The sequence below is a fragment of the Chiroxiphia lanceolata genome, chromosome Z (genome assembly GCF_009829145.1).
Source record: "Chiroxiphia lanceolata isolate bChiLan1 chromosome Z, bChiLan1.pri, whole genome shotgun sequence".
Classification (NCBI taxonomy): domain Eukaryota; kingdom Metazoa; phylum Chordata; class Aves; order Passeriformes; family Pipridae; genus Chiroxiphia; species Chiroxiphia lanceolata.
The window spans coordinates 19,413,291-19,439,500 of record NC_045671.1 but is presented as its reverse complement, the minus strand read 5'-3'; the positions used below and the strand labels follow the sequence as shown (position 1 = coordinate 19,439,500).

Sequence of the window (26,210 nt, the reverse complement as noted above, 5' to 3'; positions counted from 1 at the left end):
GTGCTCATCTTTGTGCAAATGTGAATACACTTGTACCCATTTGGGAAGTTTGGACTTTAATTCTGAACCATGAAAAAATAAAGCACCTTTGCTTCATGTGAAAACACTCAATACTACTGTTATACTCCCACTTACTTATGGCATTATTTCTGGTTCCGAATTTTGAGCACTTCATCTAAGTCAACACAGTACATGTAGAAGCCTACATGCTATTTCTGTTCTTGTGATACTGCTCTCCTGCTTATCAGCTTTTCTTATGCGGGATAAGAGAGAACTAGTGATCCTGAATGCACTGCTGTAACAAACATCCATTACTGGAGTTATACACAGAGAGCTAGTTAAAACTTAAGCTACAACCCTGCTGTTGAATGGACCAAGGACTGAAGTCGCATCCTGCTGTCCATGCACACAGTCAAACAAAGTAGTCACCACTAAGTTACATTTCTGCCTGTCAGAGAAGGCCCCTTAGCTGTAATGTGACCACTGTAACTTGCTGACAAGGCTGCACCATCTAGTCATGCAAGTGAATAAGAGAAACAAAAATGTGTGACACAGAATCCATTCTGGACTCCCCAAAATCTTGCGTTTGTATCATAAACCACCATAATATTGTGTATGTCATAATATTTTGACCAAAAGTATTTATCTCTACCTCCTGGGATCATGAGGGACAAAGCACTTGCAGAAAGGGACTTCGTGACTTTTCCAGAGATCTTCTTTTTCTCTGTGCTTCCCAATCGCTGACGAGCAATATGAGATGCAGCTTCACCAGCCGGCTTTGAAGAGTTATCCGCACTGTCCACAGTCTCACTTCTTCCATTTATTTGATCTAAGTGTTCTGAGAAACTGCCAACTGTACGAAGTAGGGATAAACAAATTGAGGGAAAACTGGGGGGCAAGAAGGGGGAATGGTACAATTGTGGGATACAAATTTTTCTGTTAACAAATTCATAGAACTACATTACAGAAATCTAAGTAATTCTTCCAGACTTACAGAAGCACACAGTTTAACAGAATGTATTGAAGCAACAGGTTTATGTAGTTACTGATTAAAGTAAAATAAGACAAAAAAAGCTTAAGCAAGTCTTCTATTTCAAGATGAAGCACTCAGAGAACTTAATCATACATTTATTTTTCATGTAAACTCCTTCTAAAGTAAAGAAAAGGCTACAATTCTACATATGTTGCTATCACCCTAACAAATTTTCTAAAATAATTAAAATATTAAGTGCAATTTTTTTTAATTATTAACTTTTGCTTTTATTATATGGGTGGTTTTCTATCACAAGGAGAAACATACCAAGCACCACTAAACTCAGTATTACAACCACATTGGTCTTAGTCTATCATAGGTAACGAACTCCCACAACAGGGAACAGAAGAAGGATCACAACATTTCAAACAGTAAAAATAAAGGCCTTGTTGCTTGTGAACAACTTGCACAGGTTTTCATCAAAAACTCAAACTTGTCACAGAAAGTCTGTATGACCTTATCAACATGCACCACATATATGTCAGCTGTTTAAAGACATAGCAACAGTTCCTAGTATTCCTTTAAGGTCACTGAATATCCATTAGCAAAAGGACCACAGCAAAATGAAATTACTCTCAAGTGTAACTGACAAGTGAAAAAAGGATCACACGGTCTGAGTCACCACTGCAACTCTGTGCTAATGTCAACACCATAACATGGTGTAGAGGGATAGTAAGCAAGACTTGGGACACTGTACAATCAAGGTCAAGGTTTTAGATGAGGGAAGGAAATGGATGAGCCTGAGGAAATTTTCTTCTCCAGAAACAGAAAGAAGGAAGGGGAAGGAGAATACGGACTACATGGGAAATTAGGAATATGGGAACAGAAAGGTGTATCTTGAAAAAAAACTCAGTAAGGTACAAAAGAGAAATAAGCTGAAGAGAGGCAGATGTGTAGATAAGACACTAAGGTCCTGGAGCCTACTGAAATGCAAGCAAATACTTGAGCAGGGTGAGGGATGCATAAAGCAAATAAAATAATTAAGCAGGGAATGGTTTGCAACACTCCTTCCCAGATTTGTAATGACAAAAGTGACTTCCACAAGTCACAGAAAACTCTGCCAAGTTCTGAAAGGTGTACATCATTGAGATATCTTAATACCACACACAGTGGTGTAGCACCGCATGTTAGAAAATAGCAATGTGGCATACTCCATGATGACCAAAGATCACAAACTTCAGTGAGGAAAGATACAAATATAGTGCTTTAAGTGCTAAAGAGTCCTTTTCTTCACAAAAGAATCCTGCACAGGCTCTATGGTCAAGCCACTGTTTTGTTCACTTGCCTAGCAACCCTCGAGTCAGAGGAGGGACACCAAATGATGTAGTTTCCAAAAACGCTGAAACTTTCCCATATTTTCATATGGGATTTTATAAGCTCAAGCCTTAGCTCAAACCAGATCCCTGTTTTTTAAAACTTTTTTTAAAAACAGTTCTGATGAATGCTACTGCCAAACAAAGAAAGTCTGTTACTGTTTCTCGTGTAATCAGTCAAGAGACCCACTGTCAATTACCTGATAGCGTGGAGCTGCTGATTGTACTTGCTGGAGTGGTTACTTCGGGTTCATCTTGCACTATTTCATCGTTCACAAATGCAGACTTTTCCTGGTCCTCCCGGAGTCCCACTGAGCTGGTGGAATCATCCTGTACTCTCTCAGCTGATATAGACAACTTTGGAAGCAGACCTGAACTGTGTTGCTGCCGGCTACTCTCAGTCTCAGACGAGATGGATGTAGATATTTGTTGTCTGCATTAAAAACAAGCAAACTCTCATGCAGTTACCGAGATGAGGAGGCCTGCTACCTGGCAAGCAGGATGTAGACCCATTCCAGCACCTCCTCCTACTTACATTTCAGAATATTCTGAACTCCAGCTTAAAGATTCCACAGAAGGCAATGTTACATTTTTTGTTTTGTCTCCTGCATCTTCCTTATCTTCACCTTGTGTTTGAGTGACTCGATCTATACTACTAAAAACCTATTATAGACAAAAAACCCCACAAAAATCAATTAATCACTGACATAAATTTGATACAAAAAAAGATATGCAGGATCTATGATTCCATGATTCTAAATGCTTATACAGTATTTCAGAGTGCAGAGTTCAAGCTTCTTGAACCTTTTTAAATTTCCAGGAGTTTATGGTCTTAAAATGCCTTCCTATTTTGCTGTCTTGGTTCCTCATATATGAATACACAAATACAGCCTGTTCTCATGAATTAATCAGTTTGCTCCTCATTTCACAGTGTGAACCAAAACAGTACAAACAAAATCCACAGCCTTGGTCATTCTCAGTCACAGGATTAATGCACATTAATTCACAACTGTAAAGCCAAGCAAGATCAAAAAGCCCTAATGTCCAAGAAACTGTCTTAGTATCTACCAGTCAGGTGGGGAAAGCAGAAAAAACAATCCAAATGTACTTGAATTTAAGAATAAATACATGCTTTATTAAAATGAACTCTGATCACTGGAAGCCTGTTATTTGCTTCGCTGACAAACAGCACACAGTCTGAGAGATACGTGTAGAGGTGCAATGACATAAGATTAACCAATCAAACAATTACTGTGTAACAGAGCCTTCAGAAGGACAGAAGTTCCCAGAACCACAGAACAACGCTGGAAGGGACCTCTTTAAGTCATGTTGTCCAACCCCTCTGCACAAGCAGGGTCACCTACACCTGGTTACTAAGGAATATGTTAAGAAGCTTTTGAAGATCTCCAAGGACAGAGACTCCACCAAGTAAAGAAATGTTTCTTTGTCTTCAGACAGAACTTCCCGTCTCTCAGTCTGTGTCCACTGCCTCTCATCTAAGAGAGATGTCTCCAAAGAGACAAAATCATTTTCCAGTATCTGAATTTGAAACATACTACCAAGTCAATTTATGGAGTTTACACAGAATGAACATAACCACAATTCCTATCTGTGCTCTTCCATGCTATCACAGACAGAACATAGACAGCATAAAATCCACCAATTTATTAAAGCATAACCCAAGACAAATAAGATACAAATACAGACACTCCAAATACCTTTAAACAGCTCCTAAAATAGATTAAAGAAACTTTTGAAATAGAAGGCTTTTGAAAATCACTGCTGGATGCTATGCTAAGATTAAAAGTTCACTCATTAGGTATTCCACTTCCATTATTTCCTGTCAATCTATTCTTCACTGTATTTCCTGAGCATGGTCCCTCTGCTACTACTAGTGTGCCCTGACCGGCAACAAGTAGCTCTCACCTCTACTGCAGTTTTATCTTCAATTCAGAGCACTCAAATCACTCCCTCAAATCCACAATTCTCCTTGACCAAAACACATGCCAAGCACCACTTTGCTTTTCTCCTTCAGTCTAATGTCATTAAATTAATAGCTACTATAGGGTAACACTGTAATCTTTGTTATGCTAGCATCTGCAAGATACCTAGGGCACAACTGGAGCAACATGAAAACTATGTACAGGAAAACCAATGTAAAGAACACGTATTAGCATTTAACAAAACACTTCCCCTAATTTTTCTGTTAGGCCATCATGAATTTTCTACAGAATATATTATCATATTTATATGATTTTCCATTAGTATCTTAAAGATTCAAGAATTAACTTTCTTACAGAATCTTCCCATGTTTTGATTTACTGTTACTCATTGTATTCTTGCCCAATTTCAGTTAACTTCACCGTTTCTCGAAAAAAAATGCCCTATTCACCTCTTGTATATTTATAATTTCCAAACTCTGGGAAAGTTGAAAAATGTTTATGTACACAATATATACTAAGATTACAGAATTTTTACTTACTTTCGAAAATCTGTGTGAACATGAGGAAAACTGTCTTATCTCCAAATTAAAATCTTCATCATTGGTATCATCTTCTTCTTCTGTTTCCATATGGTGATATTTCTCAGAACGAGCTACAGACAAGGGAAATAAAATATCTGAATTTATCAGGAAGAATAGATACCAAGCTTAAATATTACATCAGAGTCTAATTTTATTCTTAAGATTATTTCTGCTGAAATGTCAATCCACCAGTGAAACTGCAAGTTGCCAGTGATTCTGATAAAGGGGCTTTTAAAAGCAGTAATCAAGAGTCTGTAAAGATAGTGATTATGTAAACATGGCATTCATCACCTTTTTTTAATACCATGAAACACCTACTGTCAAAATAACTTGTGTCATCTTCAGACTCCAACTGTGGAATAAATTCTGCCTTCTGCCTCAGCAAACTATTCCAGTCAAGGCTTCTGAAGAACTGATGCTGCTTTACTTCATATGCACCACCTGGGGGAACCAGAGAAAAACACTGAGCAACCCATATCAAATCCTCTGACATTAACTGAACCAAACCCCAGGCCAGTAACGCAAATAATCATGGAAAGGCATTGTCATCGCAGTATGCATGAACATCTACTACCCATCTCCATTTGAATACCCTACACCTGTCTGAGATCCTCCCTGTCCCTGTTTCGTTGTGGCTGTTTCTTTAACGGTGGCACTGTTTTATCATTTTCCCCCTTCTAACATTTTCATTTTTTCTGGATATTTCTGTCAATCACACATTAGTCAGAATCATCAAACGTAGTAGTAGTTATAAAAATATAAATATGTGCACTAGGTTAGTAAGCACAAGTTATAAAATAATGCAGAATTATTCTTAATAGTTGCTCAATATAAATATTATTGCTGACCTAGAGACCCTTTTAGTGTTTTATGGCAGTAATACACAATTCCATAGGAAGTATCTTATCATTTATCTTCTCATTGATTACTGCCTGCTTGTTGTAATGTGTGTTAAACAATTACACCAGTTTTAAGTTAAAAAACAATTATAAGAACACAATGGAATACTGGAAATTTTGTCCTGGGACGATGGGAAATGATGTCATTAATAAGCATCTATCTAATTCTAAAAACTGAACAAATAACCTGCAGCAGCAAAACCTGCTGCCAGCTTGAATTTATTTGGTTTACGTGTATTTGGTTTATGGTTTTGGTAGTGGGGGGGCTGCAGAGGTGGCTTCTGTGAGAAGCTGCCAGAACGTTCCTCTACATCCAACAGAGCCAATGTCGGCAAGCTCCAAGACTGACCCACCACCAGCCAATCAGCATTATCTGGGATAATGTATTCAAGAAGGGAAAGGCTGCTGCACAACAACAGCCAGAAGGGAGGAGTGAGAACAGGTAAGATGAACAACCCTGCAGACATCAAGGTCAGTGCACAAGGAAGGGTAGGAGATGCTTCAGGTGCTGGAGAGTACAGATTCCTGTGCAGCCCGTGGTGAAGACCACGGTGAGGCAGCTGTGCCCCTGCAGCCCATGGAGGACCCCACACCAGAGCAGGTGGATGCCCAAAGGCGACTGTGATCCCATGCAAAAGCCCTTGCTGGAGCAGGCTCCTGTCAGGACCTGTGGCCCTGTGGAGCTCACACTGGAGCAAGTTTGCTGGCAGGATTTGTGACCCCATGGGGAATCCATGCTGAAGCAGTCTTTTCCTGAAGGACTGCACCCCACAGAAGGGACCCACACTGGAGCACAGGAAAAGCATGCCAAGGAAGGAGCAGCAGAGAGAGCAACCCCCATTTCCTGTCTCTTGCTCTGCTCAGAGGGAGAAGTAAAGCACTCAAAGGAGTGAAGGTGTGCCTGGGTAGAAGTGAGGGGTGAAGGGAAGGTGGTTTTAGATTTGTTCCTATTGTTCATTATCCTACTCCATTGTTAATTGGCAATAAATTAACTTCCCTGAGTTTAGTCAGCTTTGCTCATGACAGTAACTCCCTTTCCTTATCTCAACCCATGAGCCTTCGCGTATTTTCTCCTCCCATCAAGCTGAGGAGGACAGGGACAGAGCAGCTTGGTGGGTACCCGGTGGGCAGCCAGGGTCAATCCAGCACATTGATACAGCTCGTGTACTTCTGAACATCAAGCAAGGAGGAAGCCATAGAAAAAATGTAAAACCTCCAGGACTGGTTTCTAAGTCAGTGTTAGGATTTCTAGGTTGGGTTCTCTTCTGATTGCACCAGATAAAAATTCACAGAAGCCAAATCTTCCCAAAGGAGACCAAAATCACATCTCCTCATAAGTCACTAGCTAAGGAGTGAGTATTTCTCTGAGCACAATAATGGGATATTACATCAGAATTTTATAATTCTTGATTGGTATCAGACATTCCAAACCCAAAGAAGTATTTTTAATGTCATTTTCCTTCTTCAAAACTAGTACCTATCTTTCTTCCTTCAACTTGCCTATGCCACTCAGGTCTCCTGAGCAAATAAACAATTACAATTTTCATGAAGTGTTATGCAGCTTGCTAATATGTAATAAATAGAAATGCATGATGGAACCTGGGATAAACTGTGCTATTTTTCAGTGCCCTTGTGGGACCAACCACTGCAGCCTCCATTTCTGTGAGCTGCTTCTAACACAAAGAACCCACAACTTTGCTGAAGTTTCTAAACCCCATGCTTCAAAGAAATGGCTGCTTGATTTCTTTCTTCAGACTGCCAGCTCTTACAAAGACCAAACACTTCAAAGACATCAGTCCCTAAATGAGCACCAGAGGTGCTCCATGTGGTGGCACTGACCATTTCAGTAGTTAAACCAAACTCATTCTAGTCAATTCACTTTCTCAATCCGCTCTAGCAACAGAGGGAGAATTTGCAATCCAGTTCTGGTCCAGCCTCTCACAGGGTGGTAGTCTTGAATTAACATTGTGTTTACCTGGAAAAAGCATCCTGGCAATGAACCAATGCCTGGAAACAATATACTTCAGACAAGGGAATAAAACTAGTTATGAATTTTCATTTTGTCTTTGGCAGTGGTGCCCTCTGCAGGAGAGGAAAGCAGCAAGTGGAGAATCCACTGAGGCAGGACACTTTCCTCACTCTTAACTTGTTCATCATGGGGCAAGAGACCGCAACAAACTTTGCTAGATGCCACTTACTCCAGACCATGAGTTACAGAGAAGCCTAAGGGTTGTTCACATAGGTCTCAGACATTCAGGGAGGGACATGCAGTTCATTAATCTCAGTCACATCACCACATCCCAAAGGAAGCCAAAGGAAGATATGTTATTTGGGATCAAGTCAATAATACTCAGAGTCTGGGTTATACTCACATTTCCCCCACGCAGCTGTGGTAAGGCCCGTTATGAACTGATTCCTAAAGTTTCTTTTTAAATGAGGTCTAAAAATAGGTAGCACAGTCTGACCACTGGACTCGTTTTTGCAAGCAATTTTCCAAGTACTCTCATGCTGACTCAACCTGCCACTTGGTTTCCTTAGTATCCCCAATGTACTTATATTCATGGCATACAGTATTCATACCTTTCTATGGGTTCTTTTATGTAGGAGGCTTTTTTCTGCTGTGTTTACCTAGTGCTTTGCCCAGTAGGATGGCAGTCAGTGACTAGAGTTCCCATACAACATCACTTGAAAATCATGTGCAATATTCTTCATTACTGCCTCGCACAGAAACTCCCAAATAAGTCTGCTCCATCAAGTAAAAACATAAACTCTATTACATAAACATACAGTTCTTTCATTAGCCTATGCAGGCTCACTAGTCCTAATACCTTCTTAACATTCACATTTGTGTTTTTATTCTTCTTCATACAAGGTATTAGTGCTTTATAAATGATAATAACTAGTTTGAGTACTCATCACCCATCCTAAAACCTGGAGGAACTGATTTGCCAGGCTAAGATACTTCTGAAAAATGAAGCTGTGTATTGATTCCCCTTCTCTATTTCTGTGTTTAGTTATTTAACTGTATTAGTGAAGAAACCCCATCCAATGGCTGCTTTGAAAAATTTGTTATACTTATCAACTTAAGAGAAGAGTAAATGCGAATGAGCACATGTAAAGTCTGTGAAGGCAAAAAAAAAAAAATGGACAGTCATCATCCTGTTAAGCTCATATTACCAGTCTGAATCTATAAAATACCATTAGTTAGAATGGCATGTTGTCATACGGCTTATCTTGACAGAGGTTTCCCAAGTAAAACAAATAGATGAACAAAAGCTCCCAGTGCTGAATACAGAAGCCATTTCTAGAACATTAACAATGTAAAATTAGTGCCTCCTAACCTGTTCCCAATCTTTCCAAAGGATTCTGCCTGAGCAGCAGGGTAATCAGATCCTGGGCATCTGGAGGCGGTGCTTCATCCTTTTCGGGCCAGTTGATTTCATCTAAAAAAACCCAGAAACTTGTTTGTTATTGCTTAAGTCTGATCCCAGCATTCAGTACAAACTGTGTGAAAGCTCTCATCGTCACCTAGCAGCAAAGCAGAGTTAAGGTAACTTTTTGAAGTTACTCTGTTGGATACCAATTACTTCTAATCTTATACTCTCTATACAGACTCCATAAACATATTATGCTCCCATTTTCCTTTTAAGTATCCTTTAACCCAAAACAGTGTTTAGCAACAGAATACAAGAATGCTTGGCTCATGGAAAACTATTTCAAAATATTAGCACAACTTGTACAGTCTTCTCCCTGCACTCCCAATCATGGTTTAAATTGTAGTTGTGTTCCATGGAAACTGTTGTTAAGATGGACACTGCTGACCTGACCGAGCACTTGCTTGGTCACATCTGTATTTCTTCTATAATGTTGGGAGACTCACTAAAGTCATTACTCCCACGACTAAGGGTCCAGGTATCACTCTGTTCTGGAGACATACACAACAATGGAACTTTTCTTCAAGAGACTCATACTTCCAAGGAAAACCACCTTCCTCTACTGACTCTTATACTACTATGGCTTTTGCACTTCATGGCAAGCTGGACATAAATCATGCAATCAAGACAGGATATCCTGCATATGAACACGAACTTTCTAAAAGCTGGCTGGCTTTTAGCAGAAAAGTTGGTTGGCTTTTAGCAGAAGCTGCCTCCACAAATGCAATACATTTCAGGTTTTAGACAAAACTCTGCAGACGTTTCTTGGAAGGTACAAGGATTTTGGCGACAGAGAAACAGAAAATTAGGAGCTCAGGAAATACAGAAGGTTGTTAAGGATTTTGCTGTCATATGATCTAGACTTCTCCTTCAAAATAATCGTACCCGGAGAAATAATCATAAAAGGCTACATACAAGTTTAACCTTCGTATTTCAGAGTTTAAGGAAAAGAACTGAAAAAGGCATGAAATGTAATCTGTTTCTGGAGCAATATTTTAAACTCCTATCACTTTTGGCATGTAAGTTTACACTGAGGCCTCCCACAGCTTTCCTTGGGAGAGGAAACCTGGGGGCAGGAAAGGCAACCTACAAAGAAGGCAGTGGCAAGATTTTAAAATAGAATTTCAAGTAGAATATAGATTTTGCCCACAATAACTGGAATAAAAGTCTAGGCTACAGTTTGGGTTCTTTAGCACGGCTTTTACAGTTGAATACAAAGGGATCATTTATTTTAGCACAGGAAACTTATCCAACAAGAGTTCCTCTAGAAACACTAAGAATTATTTCAGTAAGTAAGAATATCTAAAAAAAAAGGAAAAAAATTATAAGTCAACATCAGAACAGGAAACTAGGCTGATCAACAGCCTTGGAGAGTGAGTGGAAATAGATCAGGTTAACAAACACACTTCAACAAATAATTTCTGTAAGATAAATGGACACATTCAAACAGATAAAGTTATTTACATAAGCATCAGCTAGATTGTAACACATATGGTTTACAAAATGTAAAATTAATGCCACAAGCCAAATAAAGTCTGAAGTGCAACTTTTGTCATTAATTTTAAGACTATTCCCTCCCCTTCTCCAAGTCAGACAGCATAAGGATAAAAACACAGGTGTATATGTCCAGAAATGCAATAAAAACATGGGTTATTTCCATGTTTTCCTGCCTACAGTTTCCACTGCAGTTTAAATCTGATTTGGGAAATAAAGCATGAATATGTATTGCAGCCACAAGGCATTCAGAAAAAAGACATAATTTGCTCCTTGTGTTAATTAAATAGTTCACTCTTTTTGCCACTCAGGTCTCAGCATATCACATCAGAAAACAACATGGTTATAAATCCACAAACAGCTAGGATATTGTATAAAGAGGTTACAGGCACTTCAATACAGTTTACAAACAAGCCTGGCTTTCAACTTCAGAGATGGAGGAAAGCAAGATGATGACAGTGTCTCCTTAAGTACAAAAGGGGATTTGCTGCATTCTCAGAGAATAAGGAAACAGAGGTGCATTCTGAGCTTCTGGACATTTTAAGCAGACCATTAAAACAGATTGTGAAATAGTAACAGAGGTGCCATTTTGTTAAACTTGTGTCATAAACAGAGACTCTCTACATCTATGCACCTGGGAAATTTATAGAAACAGCGTAGGATAGTGAACAAGTCTGTTTAATTATCATTCAGTTTTGTCACAAGCCATATAACACTTAGGGTCAGTTTGCAGGTTAAGATCTAAAAGGTTACTGAATTTTAAATCGAAGAAGAACAGCTGCTACAGAAATAACAGTACACTACAACAATCACCAATGAAATCATTAACAATCTGTGAACTGAGTTTGTTTCCTTCTCTTTCTCATTATTTATTATTCGGGAGACATTTGTTTTAGAGTTTATTACATATTTGTTAATTTCTTCCTTGTGCCATGAGGCATTTTCCCATTTATGCAAATTTATTTTAACTGTTTCTTCTCTGCTACAATTTATTTACCAAGTACTGAAATCACTACTGCCATAGTAGCACGACTTTTTTACTGATACTGCTTTGCTTTTCCAAACAGTGTAGCTTAACCATTGTATTATATATCACTGAATTTCTGTACTTAGAAACAATATATAGTAAGTTCGGCTTTTAATCCATATTTATTCTTACTACTTTGATAGCAAATTGTGTTTTACAATATTACAATAATGGTAGATTTTTTGAGCAAAACTAGCTTGAAAACCTGGTCTATCAGTAAAGTTGTAAATACATTTACTATTAACAGAAATTGAATCATATTTTTTTTTGTGATTATCCTCACCACTGATTACTTGTCCAAACAGCTCTTCTGGTGTATCTCCAAAGAATGGCACACATCCAACAAGAAATTCATAAAGAATAATTCCCATAGCCCACCAGTCCACTGGTTTTCCATAACCCTGTCTCAGTATCACTTCAGGAGCTATGTATTCAGGTGTACCACAGACCTAAAAGAAAGAAAACAAGCATGACGGTAAAATGAGTCTAACTCAGCTGTGTCACATTATTTATAATTTTTTAAATGTAAATTAATATGGAAACATGGAAAAATGGAATTCTGTCAGGTTTAGTCTGCTAAGTTTGCATAACAGCTAATGCTTTTAGAACAACTTACCTATAGTAAGAAGCATCATAATCAACATTTGTGTATCTGTGATGCAAAGAACAGTCTGTGCTTTGTAGATGGGAGCCCATCATAGCAAATATTTTATGTAACTTACAACATATCCTTATCTTTGCATGGAAGCTGTGGCGGTTTTATCTTAACAGAACTTCTACAGTGAACAGATTGTGAGCAATGGTAATGAGGCATGCTTAAAGGAAAATGGGCCATAGCACCGATTTTAGCACCCTTGGTTCTACAGCGCATAATGAGCTCCACAAGTACTCTGTTGAGACGCCATAATTCCTCATAAAAACAGGTTCCATTTGTCTCTCTCACAGATTAACGTGCACACAATTAGGTTGTTCATCTTACTAACAGATCTTAATGTAGAAAGAAAAAAGCCTAGACCAATCTGCAAGGCATCAATAAAAATAAATGACATATTCAACTGGAAAACCAGAGCAGAAATAACAATGGTTTATTTGGTATTATGGCACACTCTGCTGGCAAAATATTATTTCATGTGAACACTCAATGTAGAAATAAAAAAAGTCCATTTCTTACTTGTTTGTCAAGGAATTCTCTGGCATCCTTCTCAATATGACCCTCATAGAGATTGGTAGTCAAACTCATTAGCCCCACTTTTGACAGGCCAAAGTCTGTAAGCTTTATATGGCCCATGGATGTTACTAATAAACTGAAAAATTGAAAGATTTTAAGTTATAGTGATATAATTCAACTTTATGTGCTTATAATTGTTATTACTGCTATAATACCTAGAGAAAAATGTTTCAATAGCACTGTAAAAGTATAAACACAGCTTAAGAAGTGATTTAAGTAGGTACAAAATAAACACGTTAAAAATCTCAGTCTTACTTTTGTTACTATTATTATCAGAAGTAAACAAACTTTTTATGTGTTATTGAACTACACAAGTCCTGAGAGCTGAACGCTAGAAGCTTAGAAGAAAGCTATCATCTGAAAGACCTAAAATAGGGTACACGTCACTTTTGAAGCAATGTGAGCATTTTCGGTCCAGTACGAGGTGGATCATGCATTTGAAAAATCTCTCAGATATTAAGCTAGTAACTAACACTTTACTGTCCTAAGGTATCATGCTATGAAGGTATTGTCAGTTAACACCCACGACTCCAATTCTTTTTCTTTTTTTCTTTTTTAATCTGAAACAGGAAGAAGATTAATGGAGTTTCAATGGCCTTACTTTGTACTTCAGCTACTTGCTGTAATGTTAATTTGTATGTATAGGAGTAATACTGTACTTTTCAATATTGAAAATAAAAAATCCAAACCCCTCAAAAAACAAAATCATCCCCAAAAATCACGCAACAAGAAACACTTCTCCATTTGTTCAATTTTGTCTTCATATATGCAGATATCTGCAAGTTAATGATATTTTGTATTAAACAGTGGTTGAACCATACTTTGAAAAAACTTTTCCTTACTAACCAAATGCATTCCCCTCCATTTCAAACAGAAAAGTAAATTTTTTTTTTTTAGCTACTCTGATAGCCCCTTCCATCTTAAACGCAGAAAATTCTTAATTAGCTCTTTTGGAAAAAAATATATTTTCTGTAACTTCAAGTAATGAAAATTCAAATATTGTGAATCTATCACTCACTGGAAAAAAAAAATATTCAAAGCAAGTTCAAATCTTTCATATTTTATCTACCAATTCAAAGTCCTCTTTCAGCTGTATTCCATACACATACTTGTCTGGTTTCAAATCCCTATGTACAATTCCATAATTATGAAGGTATTCCAAGGCCAGAACAGTCTCTGCAAAGTACATCCTTGCCATGTCTACAGGTAAGGGACCCATATTCTTCATCAAAGTAGCACAGTCTCCACCTGTGGAAACAGGACAAATGTTCCAGATGATGCTATACATCTGAGGTGTATTAGTATAAACCATATATGATGCAGAAAGGGACCCAAACAACAGTCATAAATGTTTATTTTCTAATCAGATGATTCAACTGAACATGTGACCTCATGAACTACTGTACTGGAAACACAGTGTGAAGCTGGGAGAGAGCAGTACAAAGATTAATCTGAAACCAATAAAGTACATGCTGCTACTTAAGGGAATAAAAGGTGAAAAAAAAAGAAAAAAAAAGCGTCAGGGGCAGGGAAGCCCACACAATGCTTCTGTCCACTGTTCGCCTTCAGCATTAGCATCTTTTCAAATTGTCTCCTCTTTCCTATTTCTCTGTAAAAATAACTATTACAAATATCCCCATGTGTACTAATGAAAATCTGAACTCCAGAAAAAGCAAACATTTCCACATGAACTTTGAATGATAGCACACTTCTGATTACAGTCTATAGGAAACTTACTCTAAGAGCAGTTATTTCCCATTATAGCCGGAGTACAAGTGTTCTACAAGCTGTTTACTGGGAGATAATGACTGGGGGAAAAAAAACCCGCAAACAAACACCTTGCTGTTGGATCTTGATCCTAAATCTGAACTGCTAGAATACAGAGGACACACGGGAGGGCTTTCTAATAAGTACCATATGGGCTATTTTTCTTTCTTGGTGTAAGAAATCTCTCTTCCTCATCTGTAAAACAGAACAGACATTTTACCTTCCACATATTCCATGACCATGCATAAGTGACGTCTTGTTTCAAAGGAGCAATACATGCTGACAACAAATGGATTTTCTGCAAATGTCAGGATATCACGCTCAACAAAGGCCTGTTGGATCTGGTTTCGGAGGATGAGATTTTGCTTATTAATTTTCTTCATGGCAAATCTTTGTCTGGTTTCTTTGTGCCTCACAAAATAAACCGCACTAAAAAGTTCAAATGGGGGAGACAAAGAAAAAAAGTCTGATTAAAAATACATTTTAAAATACATTTTTAAACTAAAATTTTTTTTTTTAAAAAACAGTATATATATTATATAGGAGACTTGTTTTAAAGTTGTTGGCTTTCACATTAAAGAATGATTACAAATCTCATTTTGCTTCATAACTGGGATGAATCTCAGTCAACACAAATTAGTATGCAAACTAAAACCACGCAAATCTCCTCCACTTTCCTCTCACTCCCCCAAATAAACAACAGATATAATAGCAAATGCTCTCAGCTCAGGTAGATTTTGGGCATCCCCATTAACAAAGGATTACATATGAAACCCAGTTATGGCACAATGCTACAAATCATTGTGACAAATGCTCATTCTGTAGGTCTGCTGTAAGGTAAACATGACTCAGACTCAGTCCTGGGGATTTTAAAACACAACACAGGTTTTTTATGAAGGTTGCTCAGAAGTTGCTCGTTGGGGTGGCTCCCTCATCACAAGGTGCAAAATCCTATGTCCTTTTTTCAGTCCCTGACATCAGCACTGATCTCTATCAGAGGCAGGTCACCAGTAGGTAGCCTGAAACAAAGATCACTGCAGCAACCACATGGTAATGGGGGACTATAATGTATCCTTACAAGCAGAATTTCCACTCGGCTGCTGGGTACAAAGTTTCCTGTGAGTCTGGTTAGATAAGGCAAAGGCAGTGAGGGAAGCAAAGGGAAAGAAAACCTCACTTGGGCAAACACTGTTGTCTTTCAAAGCTAAGGAGAAGGAATCACCCTGCTGTGAAACACTGACACAGGACATTACTGCTGCATTTCTCAAAATCCCTTGGGGTAAATCCTAAAAATGTTTGCCCTGCTTGAAATCTACTTTGTATCATTTAATGTTTATACCACCTCCAGAATACAATTACCACAGTAGTAAGTGTTTAAGGAAAGAAAGGACTCAAAGGAGAAAAGGGGGGGGGGGGGGCGCGGGAACAGGACTCAATTATGGAGTTTTTAAATTTTAAATTGGACCCCATGAGGTCCAATTATCAGCATACAATTATTTAAACACAAAAAGCAACTCTTGCCTTACTATTTCTATGAAGATCTTCCCAGGAGCAGGGAAGATAAGGAGCAGGTAAAACACACTATACCATTATGAAAGTAGATGAAAACTACCTTGGACAAAGCCCAAGACAAACCCAACCCTTCGTGCCTCCTACTAAGTCTCACTCCCTTCTGCCTCTCCCAAGCTGGAATACAGCCTGAACTGAAATTCAACTCCAGTACTCCTGCTGGTTTCATGCCTTTTGTCCTGCACCTCTTCCCACTGCTCCCCTCATACTCACTTCTCTCTCCACCCTTTCATTACAACTCTTTCCCTTGCTTTTCTTTCCCTTATGTTTTGGTTTTCCTCTCTTACTTGTTGCCAACAACTGTCTTTCAGCCTTAGCTTCTTAATCTCCTGTAATTTCACCTTTTCCCTGTTTCAGTCCCCCTATGCACTGGTGGAATATAGAAAAGTAATGCCTGAAACCTCAGTCCTTTAAAAAAACTAGTCATATGAACGAACTGAAGACTGACTGAGGAGCTGGCACACAGATCTTTCTCAGGAGTTTTAGACTGGACAGTGTGCCAAGATGCACTTGTGAGAGGCAGATAGTACCAGAGCATATTATTATAGATTCTTAAATAAATCCTCCCTGCCAATTGCGTGCATTTGTAAGATCATTACTACCATATTTAAAATTATTAACCATTAAGTTTCGAAGACTGTTTAGTCCAGTAAATATCTGGGACACGCTGGCTATATTTTCCCAGCTGTCTAAACTGCATTCTCCAGTCTTACATCACAAGCTGAAAACTGTATGACTCCTCTGGGATTCTGTAATTCCTCAGGAAAAGACTGTTTATTTCAAGTGTACCAGACTCCAAAGACAACTGCAACGCAATAGTCTTCCTCATTCTTACATACGTATACACTGTTTATGCTACAAAAAGTGCTTTTAAATGATCTTTAACATACAAAAATGTCTAACATCCTCATGTCCTCCCATCACAGTAACTCTAGCAAACAGCATTTATACTTTACGAAGAAAACTATGCCCCAGCCAGCAGCATGTTTATCATTAAATGCTGCTCGTGACCTTCAGTATATAATAAAGATAATTTCAAATTTAAGGATTCTTTGACACAAAAATGGTGTAGGAAGAACACCCAGATTGCCCTGTTGATCCATTCAATGACAGTGGCATGCTCTGTCTGCCTGCAAAGCCTCAGCTAGAGTGGTAGTGTTGCAATACTCCAATGGTTTCAAGTGAAGAATTTGCTTTCCTTTCTCCCCCCAGTTTTCTGTTTTCATAATATGGTGACAAGAATTTCCAAAACATTCCCTAATTTCACTGTGCAAATTTCAACAGGTATGCAAGTGCTCTGTATTTTACTGATGCTGTAGTTCAACGCAGCAAATAAAGTTCACTTTTCAAGAGAAATAAGAACATTCATCAACTTTAGCACTGTTCAAACATTACCTTATTTCACTTCCAACATAAATCTCAGCTTGAAAAAGTATCTCCATAATATCACTAACTAGGCAAAATTATCAAACACTGTGCACTGTTAAGATGACAAAAAAAGCTAAAATATTTAACTGGTTTCCTGAATTAGTCCAAATTAAATATTATACAATCAATCACTCCAATCTTACAGCAATGACTCCTGTTTTTTCTCTAAATTGAAAAATCTTTAATTACTGAAAAAAGTCAGGCAGGTTTCAGGGTTAGTTTACAGCTCTTCAGTAACTTAAATTTTTAGAGCCATTTCACAATCCGTTCTACATTCAGTGCTTAGGGCTAATATAGCCATATCACTTGCTTTTACCCTATTTTCTAATCTGTCAAAGGACCTTGAACTCCTTGTGGAGACACAGGTACTGTACTCGCTGCTTAAAAATTTCACCTGCTGACCACGTGAAATTCATTTTCATAAGTAATTTCCTGGGAAGAGACTGTTAAATACTGTACTAGCCTGGAATTACATCTGACGTAGCCTCCAGTGAAGAGAAGCTACTTCTGAGGCTGTGATTTATGTTGCAGCAATATGCTAAAGTGTACAGATAATTATTTAAGATTAGAATTTAAAAGCAGCACTGCACCATATCATAGCTAGGCAATGTCCATGACCACATCAGAGTTATATGGGGGTAAGGGGAAAGGCTATCTGGAGCACTGCAGCAGTCCTGACATAAGCATCCAGTGCTTCTGAGCTCTGGGACAATCTGGGACAATATCAGACTTATCCCAGTCTGCCTAGAAAGAAATGAGAAGCTGGCCACATGATGAAGAGAACATGATGGCTTTGATCCTTCTCTCACAACTGGTACTTGTCCCAGTTGTTCTAATATGCCATCAATTTTGAAAAATTAAACCACCCTTCCATACCTAACAGTAGAAATGCATTCTATCTTCATGGAAGCTAGTAACTAGACTAGTAAGCGCAGATTCAAAGTGATGAAACTGCTGTCCAAAATTCTGATGGGTAAACTGTCTGGTGCTACTTAAGCCACATATCCCCCTCTCCCCTTCCACTTCTGAACTGGTGGCTGCCAGGCTGACGATGAATTAACTTGAGTGATGGGAGTTCTATTCTACAGCTGTGTAACTTCCTTAGTCCCATTCCCACTACAGTACTATCAACAGAGTAGAGAAGGGGCAGGAATATTCACAGGTTAGGTGCAGCAGCTGCTCAAGATAACACTGCTTCCAAGTTTTTAAATTTATCAAGCAACACCATTAGCCATTATGTCACGTACATATTGACATTATCATCCCTGTAGAAGTAAAAGCATTCCAGGCAGGACGAAAAGGGGTATCATGCATTTGGTTTAAGCAGATACATTTATAAATTGGTGAAGATGTATTGAACTAACATAACTCACTTCCCTGAGATCAAATGTAATCTTTATTTCGTTGAGCTGTTTCAGGAAACCACGCTGATGTTAACTTGAGATGGACTACTACTACCTGCTACCTCTTGCAAGTTGGAATATGGAAAAAATGTTGCTGTGATTGCATAAAAAGTTTAAAATTTGGGAAGTATGAAAAGTTTTGACTGGCTGAAAAAAGTCATATAGACAGCTTGTGAAACCCTTAATGACTTGGCCAGAATCCTACACTGTTTACTGATTCACAGCTTGTTAAACTTCTTGTATATTCCTAGCCATTCCCAAAAGCCTCATCTATGACACCTCATCTACTGTATAGTCATTCAACTGCACTATAAATGAGTTTGCCCAATCAAAAGTAGAGAACTGCTAAGATATTTACTCAGACCTTCACAAAACCAATAGTTTACATTTAAACTCATCAAGTTTAGCATATCTGACAAATCTCTGTTACAGCATGCCAAGACCAACAAACGTCAAGCAGCCAAAACTTTCTATTTCGCTAATAAAGGCAAAAACACCACAGCAAAATAAAAGAACGGATGAGGTTTCCTTTAATTGATTAAGAATTAAACCCTTCATTATAGCCTCAAAATAAGTAAAATATTACTACAGAATACTGAATCTTTAATAAGTCAGAGCACAAAACATGCGCAATGACATTTTTTGAGAATAAATCAATGAAGCACAGGTAGAATTTCCTCCCCCCCCATCTTTAGATGATTTCAAAAGATTAGTGGCCTGGAAAACAACACAATGGAAAAAATAATCCTTGTAGCATAACAACAGTGACTTTTATTTCAGCTATTTACATTTGTGAATGAACTGCAAAAAATGCCTTTAGGAGAACTTATTGTTTTATATTCACATGAAACAGATATCATTGGTTTATTACACTACATTTTGTAGATGGGTTAGAAAGCATTTAGGCTATCTTAATGTGCTCCCCTTTAAACTTGACCATAATTTTTGAGTAAATTAACCATTAACTGTACTGGTGCCAACAGAAAAAAGAAAAACTCACTTAATAAAGATTAAAAAAATGGTCTGTTGATTTTACAGTCTGTCCCACTTGTCTGATATACCATGGTGGAGATTTTCAAGGACACAGGTCATTTTGAGAAAGTGGTAACCAAGAGAATTTAGTGGTACAAGCCTCCTCAACTTACAATATTCAATAGGTGCTAAAATCACTTTTAAAAGTGAGTAAATACTTTTAGAAGTTTATTGTCTCACATTTCACTGAGGGTGTTTCTTTCCCTCTACGTGAATTGTAAGTGGCCGTTTGTTTTCTTGTTCTTGATTTTTCTTCTAAGAAGTAATGATTTAAAAGAAAAATCCAAATCAACAAAATCTACCTTTGTTATTACCTCCTTAAGGATGGAAGTAATAGCACTCTACTAAACTGATGAGCTTTTCAATTTCCACTAATACTATCACAGTATAACCTGTCAGCCTACCCCTGTTTTTACATTTGCTAAAGACAATGATTCATGAACAAACTGAATACACTCCAAGGTATTAATTCTCTGTCACCTCTCCTTTTCTTCTCGTATTTATCAGGGTCTCATCCAATTTTTACAACATTACATTGCCAATTTTGCTTATTATTGGTTTTTATAAGGTATTTCATAAGTGCTGATTTTCCCAGCCACAAACATGAGGGAAAAAAAAATCATGTGTGTCATGGAAGGCCATGGCTTTTCATCTGTTCTTTCCAGCTTTTCAGATCCTTAATTATCTCTGGTTTCAGATGGACAGTTGTCTCCAGTCTGTATTTCATAATGGCTCATTGAAGCTCCTTCTGACTGTAACACCCACAGAGCAAGAACCACAGAACTTCTGACTTCAGGTTTCAGGCTCACACTGCTGACTACACTATGCCCTTCTGCAGCTGCTCCCTCCTCCCCCCCATCCCTCAGCAACCGAAAACTGCTGGGAGGCTGGGCAGATTCAGTGACTCTTGACACCTCTTCCTCCAATGGGGGCCCACCCAACACAGTTCCCCCTATCCTCCTCCAGTAACACAAAGAGATGAAAGGAGGAATGGAGGGGACTTAGCATCTGCCAAGGAAAGGAGAAAGGGGTGCAGTCAGGGAGGGGTGCAGCATCTACTGCTAACTGCTGAAAGGTTTTTGAGGTAGTGAGGTAATTGGGAGAGGCTGACATACAATAAGCAACGAGTTTGCCTATGGAGAAATTCTGAGAAAATTGAGTAGAGGTTGACTAGAGAGAAGTTGTACTTGAATATTTACGTAACTTTAATTCAAATTATGCTATTTCCTTCAGGATTTTTGCTGAGCTAGGTAAACACATCTGGACACAAATAGCCTTCACACAAGCTACCATGATCAACAGTACTAAATGCCTCCTCTTCCAGAACTCAGAGTCATCTTTAACTAAATATCATCAGAGAGAGATAATCAGCCTCAAGGCCATTAAACAGGCACAGAAAGTCCAGTGGGTATACTGCAGGTGCTCCTTCTCCTATGTCCAGGATTTCTTCAAAGAGTGCTCAGTCATATCAGGTCACTACTGCTTTCTACCTCAAGCAGAGGCGGCGCAGAGCAGGGTCAGTCTAACAGGGTCTCTGCTGGAGAGCAGTACAGCCCTCCTCCACTGTCAAGTCTTATTTGGTTGTGGGCTCCTCACCTCAAGATGGAAATCTCTCTTTTTTGAACCAATATACATCCCTCCTCTTCCCGCAGATTACAGAGACCAACAGTTCCTGTCTCGATATATTTCAATGTAGAGAAGGAGCCAAACAAGGCTCTAACAGGTAGTACTGGATCAGAAGAGGTGACTGAAGACAGACACCATCACTGCACAGTACTTCCCACACATCTGGTGTTCAGGTAACGTCTGCTGTTCATTTAAGGCCCGGGTTACCAAAATGTTCTCTTAGCCTTAGGGGATATCTCCAGATGACTGACTGACTTACAACTCACACTGGGCAGCAAGTTGTGCAATTTCCAGAAACTAATAAAGTAATGCCAATTCCTTAAAATCTAATTGGTTAAAACTTAAGAATTAGAAGAGCATCCATGGAGAACACTGTTTCCCTACTTCAGGAAATTTATTTCTATTTCACCAATATTTTTAGGTCAAGTAAGCACTTATTTTTATCAATCCGTCTCTCTACAAATAAAGTTTTATTCTGTCTCTTATCTGCATAAGCACAGGTTCTTTCCAGTATTAAAAAGGTGACTTTAAATTTTCATTTATTCAGATTTTATCTATAGCAGGATATCCACCTCTGAAAAATCTTAGTGTTTTAATATTCAGTACTTTAATTTACCACAGCACACAGTAATTAATTATTGCCTAGCAAACTTTCCAAAAACTCGTAAACTCAAATATTAGCAACAAAACAAAAAATCAAAATGAAAAAAGTGGCAGTGCAAACTCACTCTCACACAAAGATCCTTGAAATAAGAAATAATGGAAAGTTAAGCAGAACTAAAATGCAAAGGACTTGTCGCACTCATGGATTACTCACCCATAAGCTCCATTACTAATCAATTTAATTGTTTCAAAATCACTTTCCCGAGGCTTCCTCTGCAGCTTCAGTGAGGTATTAGAGCTCTTCAAAGGAAGAGATGAGAAAGAACAAAGTTAAAACAGTACTTTTTTTCAAAATCAGGTGAAAAAACAAACAAACAAAAAACCCCAATCATCACCAGGTAAAAGCTCTGGCCAGTCACAGTCAGCACAGAGAGGGACCAAGGGACTCCTGAAGTAAAACTGCTTTTTCATCAGACAGCTTCATGCGCTGAACCGCAGCAAATTGTCCACCTATCTACATGCAAAGGTTACAGCCATGAGGGGTTCTGGTAATGTAGCTACTGGCAACTCTTATCTGGAGTTATGGACTCCTGTGAATCCCACAAGGTTCTCGTTGGCTGCTGCCTTCTCATTTTAGTAAATCTCATATTACAGCCTGGTAACAACAAACTGCAGATGAGTTCCTGTTTATTCAAATAAACTTTTGCACATTTCAAACTGATGTTAGGGTAGAGTGTGATATAACTTAGAATAGACTGTAAAAAGAGACAAAATGAAAGAGAAAGTATGGAAGACAAAAATGCATTAATTCTACCTTTAGAGAGTCACTTTTACCTACTTGTCAGAACTTTTTAAAAACTGAGTTGTCCTGAGTATGGCAAAACCTTTTTTCTAGTTTTTATTTTTAATTAATCTTCAATATGTGTGAATTAGAATTGCGGTTCAGGGAGAAAAGATGAGGGCACAGGACTCCAAATTCAGCATTACAAACCGACAATATAGTTTTTGAATGTTTTCCAAACCTCTGAGAAGTTCCATGATCCCTATCCAAGCAGTTTGGTAATACTTAGAATTTGAAAGTAGAGCTGGTTGGAACATTTTCAATTAAGTGCTTGCCAAAGAAAATTCAGTGCAAGATCAGTGAATATGTTAATATAATGAACTACACAGAAGGTGACAGAGAGGACACTAAATTGTTTAGCCCACTTTCCTGTCAGTACAGGATTCTTCCGAACTGCATATTTACTATGATTGTGAACAGTCCCGTGCTTGCAAGTTACACTTCCTGTCACTTCCCACATACGTTTATTCCACAGCTACGCTTTCAGATACTTCCAAATATCCTGTATTTTTCATTACTAATTTCATTTCATCATCTCCCTTATTTACATTCCTTTATTACACTGCATTATCCTTCTTGTATTTCTTCAGCATTTGCACAACACAAACTTTATTATTTCAGTTTCTTAGCTAACGTACCTTAGATTCTGTTAAGCACTTCAGCACTTACTTCCTTTAAGCCTTCTAGTTATTCTGTCTGTCTTTTCTCCAGTTTGTCAGTATCCTTCCACTAAATACTGCTTGGGTGTAATACAGTATTTTAAATGCAAATGAATGAAAGCAGTAGAGTAAGAAACACTCTTTGTGTCAATTATGGAATTATGGCTTTATAAGTGGCATTTTGCCAGAATGTCAGAAATTATTCCAATATAATATGACATGTACCGGAGAACGATGTCTTTTCTGTTACACATCAGAACTACTTTAACAGATAACCCATGCCGGCTAACATTTGTAAATACATGTAAAGTACCACTAATTACCCACACATCTCCTCAAACAGCACTTGCTTTCTCTATCCACTTCAACTAAAAATCAACCAATAGCTTTGTAGAACTTCATCTACTCTGTTGACTGAAATCCAAGGTATAAGAACCAACTTTTAAAAATCAGAATTTAGAATAAGAGCATTTAAGTCCACAATATTCAGTGCAGTCAACTCGTCCAACTCATTTTTGTTTTGCCATCTTGAGCAAACATCTGATAAAATATTATTGTAACATAGCCCTTACTGTAGGCAAATATTTCCAAACACAGATTCAAAAGAATGATGCACAACCTTCCAGACTGTAAACTAACTTTCTGAATCCAGACTACTTGCTAACTTACTCATTTCTTCCTTGTCTCTCCACTGGATCTGTTCAGAGTCTCTCACTTTGATCATTAGCTGCCTCTGTGAATGGACTGTTATAAAATTTCTTTAAAATTCTTTGTTTTATTAAACAGTTTACAAGTACTTCTAGAAGAAAAAGAAATACATTGATTGAATAGAAACAAAGAAAGCACTGGTGGATTTTGTGGTAAAGCTATTGCCACATGGTTGACACTAAATTCATGGAAGCTAAAGACACTAAAACGTCCTGGAAAATAGGTAGAAAGTTTTGTTATACTTTTTGAAAGCCTTCTGCCTGCTGAGCATCATGGCATTAGTGTGAGGATTAACCAATGTTTATTCAATCTGTTTACATATACCAAGAGAAAATAAAACAGACAGGGTTGGGGGGAACATAACACATTTTCTTTGCTCACATTCAGCAACAGCAGTGACATAACAGGAAAGCTTACATTTACTGATTCATCCACTTCCAGAGTTTCTGCTGTCCCACTCTCACAATTAGCTAGCTGAGCTATTTCTGGAAAGAAAGATTAAAAATTTCATTTTAAACTACAGCAAATACAAAATTAGGTGAAGCACGGAAAACCTGAGAAGCGACACCCTTCTGAAACTAATTATAAAATGGTGTCCTCATGTAATACTTGCCAAGTAATTTTCAGGGCACCTCCGAGCGTAGATTAAAAAAAAAACCCCATCCAGAAAATTAAGACCTGCTATTCAGTGCCTAATTCTTCTATGAAGAATTCAAATGGTCATGAAGCAATGAAAAGCAATACTGTTTTCACTGCTGAGACGTGAGAATTCCAAGACTTGTGTGTAAACTGAGCATTAAGGGAAAGACAGCACTATTCTGCTAGAACTCCTGAGGATCTCAGCCCCAGAGGTGTTAACAGTAGGCACTTTCCTTCTTGGGCTCCTTTACAGTTAAAGCAAAAGCTTCTAGTTTAGACTAAAGATGGAATCCAAATATTTTTCATCTTCTACACAGAAATACTGATAGGCCTAGCAGAATAAGCTAAAAGCCCTTCTCTTAGAAGCTTATAATTTAGAGAGTCATAACACAGACAACTTCTCTGGGAAAGTACTATTTTGGGAGTCTACAACTTGACCAGATCATCCCTGCCAGGGTCAACCTATGCTGCAAAGCTCCTAAGCCAACCCTGTTCTTCAGGGGGGCAGAAACTAAGAATTCATTTGGGTAACAAAAGCTAAACAGGACAGCCAGCACCCTGAAGACCCCATATACTTACTTGAATTATATACATAGTTAATTATATACCCCCTACATAGCAAAAGATGCACATTTTATCACAATTATATGCTGGGAATCAGACAGATAAGACCACCTGAAATTTGTAAGGTTCATTTTTATCTCAGGACTATTAATTGAATTTATGAATACGAAATATAACTGAATATTCACATAGAATATCTAAACTGGATTTTTCTATATATTTCTATATATATGACCATTATAAGTTAAATGCTGCACAACACTTACTGCAATTTTTAAAAGCAAATTAACCACATAGACAATTTTCTGTTGGAACAGCTAAAGATCTAAAAGGAGTAGCTCTTATCTGTAATCACTGTTGAAAACAAAATGTATGTAAAGTGTAAGAAACAGAAGAAATTAGAATACCACTTCAAAAGT

At 37.9% G+C, this 26,210-nt stretch overlaps 1 protein-coding gene across 8 annotated transcripts in view; it reads right to left on the bottom strand.

Moving 5' to 3' along the window:
- Nucleotides 1-26,210, bottom strand: part of MAST4 (microtubule associated serine/threonine kinase family member 4) — a 296,868-nt gene that overhangs the window by 11,309 nt on the left and 259,349 nt on the right. For all 8 annotated transcript variants that reach the window (XM_032675468.1, XM_032675476.1, XM_032675472.1 and 5 more), the window contains 12 exons: nucleotides 25,006-25,073; nucleotides 22,595-22,680; nucleotides 14,940-15,148; nucleotides 14,062-14,200; nucleotides 12,896-13,028; nucleotides 12,008-12,173; nucleotides 9,111-9,212; nucleotides 5,189-5,311; nucleotides 4,829-4,941; nucleotides 2,882-3,009; nucleotides 2,547-2,779; nucleotides 653-853 (listed from right to left, as the gene is read on the bottom strand). In XM_032675468.1, coding sequence (XP_032531359.1) covers nucleotides 653-853; nucleotides 2,547-2,779; nucleotides 2,882-3,009; nucleotides 4,829-4,941; nucleotides 5,189-5,311; nucleotides 9,111-9,212; nucleotides 12,008-12,173; nucleotides 12,896-13,028; nucleotides 14,062-14,200; nucleotides 14,940-15,148; nucleotides 22,595-22,680; nucleotides 25,006-25,073 — 1,701 coding nt within the window. The remainder of the gene's footprint in view (nucleotides 1-652; nucleotides 854-2,546; nucleotides 2,780-2,881; nucleotides 3,010-4,828; nucleotides 4,942-5,188; nucleotides 5,312-9,110; nucleotides 9,213-12,007; nucleotides 12,174-12,895; nucleotides 13,029-14,061; nucleotides 14,201-14,939; nucleotides 15,149-22,594; nucleotides 22,681-25,005; nucleotides 25,074-26,210) is intronic.